Genomic DNA, 8,249 nt, shown 5'->3' with positions numbered 1-8,249 from the left:
GCCTCACTTTATGTGGCGACTTCATTTATCTGCTCTGAGAAATCTGTTCACATTTGCAAATGAAGCCGCCGTCATTTCGGTTTAATTTGAAATTGCTTGTTTACTGTCGGCGCGGCCTCAATTAATTATGTTTTTACCGAAAGGCTCCCAACCTCAGAATATTAATAAGGGGAATAAAATGACAGCCTTTCGAAGGGGCTGTAAAGTTCATTTTTAATTTCTGCTTCTTGGGAGTATTTTCTTTGGGGTCGGGTGTTTGGGTTTCACGCACGCACAGACACACACACACGCAGACACACGCGTGTAGATATATAGATCTAATGAAAAATGGCACCTGTTTCTCTTCTTCTCCAGTCACTTTTTTTCCCTTCCAAGACTTCAGCGCCGGGTCAGGAATGTCTGTAATTATGGAAGCGTCCCCTGACCCCTTCGTCTTCCTCCCTTATTGGCTCTGCAGGGCAGTGTTTATTATCCGAGCCCGGTTAGATGGCCCAGATTAGCTGTGAGCTGTCATACTTGTGGAATGCTTTTTTTACAAGCCTCATTATTGGATGGGACGCCTGAAATTATAATTTTGAACCCCCCCCAACAGCCCCCCAACACCCCTCTTGCCAATAAAGCTATTTTTCTCCAGTACGTGCCGAGTTTTCATTTTCAACGTTGGAGAGTCCTTAGTCTAGCCTTGCTGAATTGGACACCTGCCCCCCGGAAGTGTTGCATTGTAGCACGCAGCATTTGAGCACCCTCCTAACTGCATCGAGAAGAGGGTTTGGCAGCTTGGAGACTTCAACTCCCAGAATTCCCCAACCAGCCTGAGTTTGATCTGGAAAGCCACCTGAGTGGTGGGGGGGGAAGCATCTGAGAGGCTTAACGAGTCTAGCTTGGAGAAGAGAGGCAGAGTTGTGCATTCCCTCGCTGAGGGAGGGAGGGAAGGAAGGAAAGAAGGAAGAGAAGGAGAGAGGTAAGGAAGAAGGGAGGAAGGAAGGGAAGGAAGAGAAGAAGGGAGGAAGGAAGGGAAAGAGAGAGGAAGGGAGGGAGGAAGAGCAGGAGAGAGGAAAGGAAGAAGGGAGGAAGGAAGAGAACTAGAGAGGAAGAGAAGAAGGGAAGGAAGGAAACTAGAGAGCCATGTCTGGGCCAAGATCAGTGAGGAAGGAAGGAAGGAAGAGAAGAAGGGAGGAAGGAAGGAAGGGAAGGAAGGAGAAAGGGTGGGAGGCAAGGAAGGGAGGAAGGAAGGCAGCTAGAGAGCCATGTCTTGGCCAAGATCAGGGAGGGAGGGAGGGAAGGAAGGAAGGAAGGAAGGAAGGAAGGAAGGAAGGAAGCTAGAGAGCCATGTCTTGNGGAAGGAAGGAAGGAAGGAAGCTAGAGAGCCATGTCTGGGCCAAGATCAGTGAGGAAGGAAGGAAGGAAGGAAGAGAAGAAAGGAGGGAGGAAGGAAAGGAAGGAGAGAGGGAGGAAGGAAGGAAGGAAGAGCAGGAGAGAGGAAAGGAAGAAGGGAGGAAGGAAGAGAACTAGAGAGGAAGAGAAGGGAGGGAAGGAAAGGGAGGAAGCTAGAGAGCCATGTCTGGGCCAAGATCAGTGAGGAAGGGAGGGAGGGAGGGAGGGAGGAAGGAAGGAAGGAAGGAAGGAGAAAGGGTGGGAGGCAAGGAAGGAAAGAAGGAAGGAAGGAAGGAAGCTAGAGAGCCATGTCTGGGTCAAGATCAGTGAGGAAGGAAGGAAGGAAGGATCCATGAGTCTTCCTGGGGAAGGGATGAGGAAGACAGATCTCAGGGGATCTCCGCTGTCCAGTGAGGCCAGGCCTGGGCTGCATTTTGGCCCCCGCGTCCTCCCTGGGCAGCCAGCGCAGCCGTTCCCTGGCCTACCCTGGAGGCAGATAAATTACCCTGACGCTGCACCCATTCAGAGGCAGCGTGCAAATCATAGGCGGTCATAATTGGAAGGGAGAGGTTTCAGACGGCTACCCTGTGAGCTACAAGACATCTATACAAAGGGGAGACAAAGTAGGAACGGTGGAGATTAGATACAGCGCAGGTAGATTACGCCAGAGCTCCCGATAAATTACAAGCAGTTAGAGGAAGTGGAAGCCCGGAGATAAATCAGACCTGCGAGAAATGGGGGATCTGCCGCTCTGTGTTCGAGGAATCTCTCCCTCTTCTTTCTCCCCCCCCACCCCCCTTGTATGCCCGTCCTAATTTAATCATCCTTCTCCTCTTTCCTTGCACAGTGACTCAGCTTCAGACCACTTTAGCCTCCGTCCAGGAGCTGCTAATTCAACAGCAGCAGAAAATCCAGGAGCTGAGCCAGGAACTGGCTACCTCCAAGGTAATCTCGCTTTCCGACTGACCTACAACCTTCCCAGCAATTTGCACCCAAATCCCAATTAAGACGGGCTGGAAAAGTTCCAGACGGAGCACGACGGCCCTGTTCCGTAAAGGCGGAACGAAACCTCCACCTCCAGTAGCAGTCTAGCTCTCACTGCCAGCGCCGACCGAAAAAATCCCCAGGGAATCTGGGAATGGGATTAGTGGAGAAACAGCCCCAAAATTACTAAGTGGTCCCCTTAACTTCCATCTGGTAGTTTTTCTGACCGTTAGATCAATTAACCGGTGGAACAACCTGCCTCCAGAAGCGGTGGATGCTCCAACACTGGAAGTTTTTAAGAAGAGACTGGACAGCCCTTTGTCTGAAATGGTATAGGGCAGGGGTAGGCATCCTCAGCTCTTTTATGACTCGTGGACTTCAACTCCCAGAATTCCTGAGCCAGCCAGGCTGAGGGGAAAGGGAGTGGTTTCCAAGCTGAGCCACGCTGGCTCAGGAATTCTGGGAGTTGAAGTCCACCAGTCATGAAGGGGGCCATAATTCTCCCATGCTGGCTCAGGAATTCTGGGAGTTGAAGTCCACGAGTCATGAGGGGGCCATAGTTCCCCCATGCTGGCTCAGGACTTCTGGGAGTTGAAGTCCAAGGGTCATGAAGGGGGCCATAATTCTCCCATGCTGGCTCAGGAATTCTGGGAGTTGAAGTCCACGAGTCATGAGGGGGCCATAGTTCCCCCATGCTGGCTCAGGAATTCTGGGAGTTGAAGTCCACGAGTCATAAAAGAGCCAAGGTTGCCTACCCCCGGTATAGGGTTTCCTGCTTGAGCAGGGGGTTGGACTAGATGACCTCCAAGGTCCCTTCCAACTTTATTATTATTATTATTATTATTATTATTATTATTATTATTATTATTACTATTATTGTTGTTCTTATTATTATTATCATCATCATCATCATCATCACTTAGAAGCCAGGAACCCTCTTTCATGTTTTATTTCATGGCCCCCCTTTAGCTGTCTTGGGTGGCCTGCAGCCAGGCAGGAAGCAGGATTTGGGTCTGAAGTGTTGCTATTAAGAGCACATGTCATGCTTTAAGGAAAAAGCATGGGGCTTCAAGGATGGGGGAAAAGTTCAAAAGTCTTTCCTCCCCCCCCCCTACACACACAGACACACACACTTCTTAATATAGCAGCACTCCGCTCTGTGATCAAAAACTTTCTATGTGCACACACACACACAGAGAGAGCGAGAGAGACTTGGCTGAACCCATCCCCTCTAGAGTAAAAACAAAACAGGAAAAGTAAGAGTTCTCACAGCTGCAGCCTGAGTTTTCCTATCCACTTTTCAAATGACTGGCGGCATGTTATAAGAGTTAATTTAAAAAAAAAAAAGGGGGGGGGAGGCTTGAAGCAATTAAAAGAATCTACACCCCGTCTTTAAAAAAAAAGATGGGGAGAAGGAGGAGATTGCAGGCCAAGCTCCAGACGTGACATTTTCCACTCGGTGTGCGTCTGTTGGTTTCCGCGTGTGTTTGAAAGAGGCTGCCTTAAAAAGGCCCAGATGTCAGGCTTTCTTTTCTGAAACCCTCCAGCATCTGGCGCCAGATGTGCCTTGGCAGGCCAGCCAGTGGGAAGCGCTCTCTCGTTAATGTACTTTGGTAGTTTTCAAAAGGGCCAGGAGAGCCAAAACGGTGGCGGCGAGGGGTGGGGTGGGGGAGATCTGGCATTCCCCGGGGACCACATCTGTGCCTGCGTTTGCCAGCTGCCACAACGCCAGCCAGAGCAGGCTCTGGATCCAGCTGTTTAGCCTTACAGGAAGCATCGGCAAAGTGGAGGATCTTTTGGAACCGCAGTTCCTCTCATTCTGAGCTGGGCACCGGGTGGCATTTTTCAGACAGGTGTGCCCTGCCTCCCCGGGCATCTGCTGCTGACTCAGGCACCTCTCTTTGTTGAGTCTGGCACCTTAACCACAACACCACACCGCCTCCCCCCCCTCCAAGGACCAACAAGCAGAAATAAACTCTGCTGGATCAGATAGCAGATCCCCCCCCCCTTTGCAAACTGATTGTCAACTCTTCTGGATGTTAGCTTGTGTGGTCCGTTGATAGATGGTCTATATAGGAATATGCAGCATTGCCTGCTGGACCAACTCAGATTTATTTACGACAGGTAGACCTCCACCGATGAGCACAACAGCCCAGAATTTCTGTTGCTAAGCAAGAGTTTTTAAGGGACTTTCTCCCCCCTCTCCCCCCCCATTTTACGACCTTTCTTACCACATTGTTAAATGAAACACTGCAGTTGTTACAGTTAGCGACACTGGGATCCCGTTGCAACCGTCTTAAGTACATGCCAGTTGCCAAGCCTCTGAATTTCGATCACGTGACCCCCCCCCGGGGATGCTACAGCGATCCTAAGTGTGCAAAATGCTCCTACGTCCCTTTCTTCAGCGCCGTTTCAAACAGACAAGTGGTTGCAAATCAAGGGCAACCTGTAGTTGGTATGCCTCCTATACGGACCCGGATGGGGGAGAGGCGATCTTCCCATTTAATCTGCCTAGCAACCTGTGGTCGGGTCGAAGATCCCCTCTGTCGGAGGATTAGCAACAAAGAGATGCTTCTGTAAGTCCACCAAGGGCCCCCAAAAGGTAACTCTTTGCTTGCTGGGCCAGGAGGTGGGGTTTACATTAAACCACCTTAAGACACATTCATCTAATCCTTGCTTTTAAAGCCGGTCAAGACTTCACTTCATCTAGTGGCAGGAAAACTTTTTTCTTTCATATTTATACTGTCCCACAAAGCATTACCAACCCCTTTGTCACACCACCCACCTCTTTTGGCTTTTGATAAAAAGGGAACAGTTGGTGCTGGTCTGGGGCCTATTGGTGTTTCCTCTAGGAGGGGAAAAATGTAGATTATTTTTATGAAGTTCCCTGGAAAAGTAGCCACTGCCGGACACACGATTGAGGTTGTATCATTTAAGTAAGAGATTTTTTTCCCCCCTGAGTTTTGACTCCAATCCCTTCTTTGCCTCTTAGGCCACCACATCGACCAACTGGATTTTGGAATCTCAGAGTATCAGCGATCTGAAGTCGGAGATCTATTCGCTAAAAGGGCTCCTCCTAAACAGGTAGGGAATAAAAAAAATGTGGAGGAGGGAACAGAGCCAGACCTTGATCCGGCAAGATAAATAAAAATTCCTCTGGGTCCATCTTTTGAAGACACAATTCACAGACTCGCAACCCCTTCACAATAGCTCCCGGTGCCGCCGTTTCATCCATCATCCGGTTTTTAGGCTACCAGTTCAGCGGCTTTACGCAGTTTATAAGAGGCCTCTAACAGTCATTTATTCATCCGGTTATTTTAGATATACTCAGCTTTGGGGCTCCTGAGTGAGATGAAATTGAAATGGAACCATTTTAAAACAAATTAGATGCACATCAGATGTACAGAAGAAAATAAGTTTCTGCGTGCTGTCTTGTTATAGGAGAACTTAATAAGGTTGTCACCGAGTGAAGGAACGTTCCAGTTTGACAAGCAAGGGCTCCTGCCCAGGGCACAGGATTCACCTGTGGAACTCTGTGCCACAAGATGGGAGGGTAGCCACCTTTCAAAGGAATTTAAGCAACGTAAACGGCCCGTAGGTATCCACTGCCTCGCAAGGAACAAGGATGCTTGACTAGAAGGCCTATGGAATCAGTGAAAGTTACAGCCCTGGATTACTTTAATTAACTGGGGGCTTAGGCTAGAGTAGATGATCCTCAGGGACCCCTCCACTCACAGCTTCCCTCTAATTAAAGTAATTAATGAGATTTGGTCCAATCATGGATTTTTTTTCGCTGAAGAGTGAATCCCAGGCCCACGGTGGGAGCCGTCCAAATATGGAGGTGCTTCAATTTGGCTGGTCTCTTTTTTTGCGCTTCCGTGGTGCTTTTTGCTCCAGAAGAAACACAGACACACTAAAAAAAAAAACCTGCAGTGCAGTTTCTTAAAATGTTTTAATACATTTTAACAGCCAGGCTGAAAATGACAGTCGCCTCTCCTGGGGCTGGGGGCACCTTGGGGGGGGGGTTCAGAAAAGGGGTCCTTTGTTATTTGCCAAATTCTTTTATCGCACGGACTTTCTCGCAGGGGAAGATGGCGCTGATGAGCCGTGGGGGGGAGAGAGAGGGGCCCCCCGAGACAGCCCCCCCTTCCTCCCCACCCCAACCCCCCCATTTCAATATTCCGTTCCTGCCAGTAGCGTCAAGGCGAGCAGCACAAGGGCAGCCGTGCTGTATCTGCGTGTCCGCGGGAGGACATCTTGTCATTAAGGAGAAATTCATTTATTGTTAGTAGGACTGGCGATGTGCGGCTGGTGGTGTGCTAATGCAGCTGGGGAGATAAGTGCTCTTGGAAAATATATTTCTTAAAATAAATAAACAGAGCCAAGCCAAGCCCTCCCTCGCTGCCAAGCAGGAGGCCGTGTCACGGGATCCAAGAAAAAAGTCTCTAAATTGAATTTCTGATAGCATTTACGATACTGGTGAATAATGGGGGCGGCACTGGCTCCTTCCCGTGCAGAGGGGAGGGGGCTTCTTCCCAAGCAGAGGTCTGGAGTGGCTGGGGGGGGGGATCAGGCATTTGGGGAGGTTCCTTACATGGGAAGGACTTCTAGGTGATATTCCAGGGAAGCCTGGAGCAAAAGAAGGAAATGCCTGTTTGAGGAAGGGAACCCCCCAAGGTCAGTTGGAAAAAAGGCTGGATGTCCTGAGCTGAATTCTGCCCTGTAGTGTGAGCCCACCACGGCCTCCAGTGGGGCCCTTTGATTATTGGTCACGGCCAACTCGCTACGGCCAACTTACTACGGCCAGCTCTCCAGTCAATTTCCAAACTCGCATTTTTCTTTTAAATGCCCATGGATGTCCTTCCCCGGACATCTGTAAAGAAGAAATATGTGTGTTTGTGTGTGTGTGTGTGTGTGTGTGTAGTTCCGGAGATGACTTAACTATTGCAGTTATTGGATTCTTAGCCTGAGTAATCGAACCGTGTCTATCCCAGAACATTCTTTCGTTCTGCGTCTGGAGGGATATACCTCTTCAACAAGCTGACCAGCTTCCTTTTTTTCCTCCCCTTTCTTCTCCAGGAGACAGTTTCCCCCCTCGCCCTCAGCTCCCAAAATCCTGTCCTGGCAGATCCCGGTCAAGCCCACTTCCCCCTCCAACCCGGTGACCAATAACCACAACACAAGCAGCGACATCTCTCCGGTCAGCAACGAGTCCAACTCGCCTTCGCCCGTCAAGGAAAACCACAGCCCCGAGGGGACCACGGCGGCGGGCTGCCACCTGGCCAGCCCCGAGGAAGAAGGGGAGGCGGTGATCGACCTGAAGGGCCAGGTGAGGATGGAGGTGCAAGGGGAAGAGGAGAAGCGGGAGGAGCAGGCCTGTATAGAGGAGGAGGAGGAGGAGGAAGAGGAGGAGGAGGAGGAGGACAACCACGTGGACGAAGAGGATGTCCAGACGGAGGATCGGCGAGGAGGCGATGGGCAGATAAACGAACAGGTGGAGAAGCTGCGGAGGCCCGAAGGTGCCAGCAACGAGAACGAAATTGACTAGCTGGGGGCGCTACCGGAACCCCCCACCCCACCCGCCCATCTCGGTGGTCTTCACCAAGGCTCTGATCGTCCCCTGGCCTCACTTCCCTGCTTCAGACCGAGTCATCCTTGTGATCTCGCCCGCCAGGCAGGTGACGGGCCCTCCCCTCCCTCTCCACCTCTCCCCACTGCAGGACCCCAGCCACACACACACACACACACACACACACACTCCAGGTCTCCCCTCGCTCTCCCTGTGAAGCCAAACCTCTAACTGTGGACCCAGCCGGTTCTCTCATTCCCCCAAACTAAGATACCCCCCCATCCACTCATTCAGCTGCTTAGGAAGTACAAAGGTTTCAGTT

General features: G+C 50.7%; 1 protein-coding gene across 1 annotated transcript in view; it reads left to right on the top strand.

Annotated features, from left to right (window-relative positions):
* The window catches only part of PEX14 (peroxisomal biogenesis factor 14), a 46,810-nt gene extending 38,904 nt beyond the window's left edge, over positions 1–7,906 (top strand). Inside the window, 4 exon segments of the mRNA XM_015821417.1 lie at positions 1,628–1,695; positions 2,210–2,319; positions 5,351–5,442; positions 7,438–7,906. Of these exon segments, the coding sequence (XP_015676903.1) occupies positions 1,628–1,695; positions 2,210–2,319; positions 5,351–5,442; positions 7,438–7,906 (739 nt within the window).
* Positions 7,907–8,249: the final 343 nt, after the last annotated feature.

This window comes from Protobothrops mucrosquamatus, unplaced genomic scaffold (assembly GCF_001527695.2).
Source record: "Protobothrops mucrosquamatus isolate PMUCROS unplaced genomic scaffold, P.Mucros_1.0 scaffold1329, whole genome shotgun sequence".
NCBI classification, from domain to species: Eukaryota; Metazoa; Chordata; class Lepidosauria; order Squamata; family Viperidae; genus Protobothrops; species Protobothrops mucrosquamatus.
This window is presented reverse-complemented; position numbering and strand designations above follow the sequence as displayed.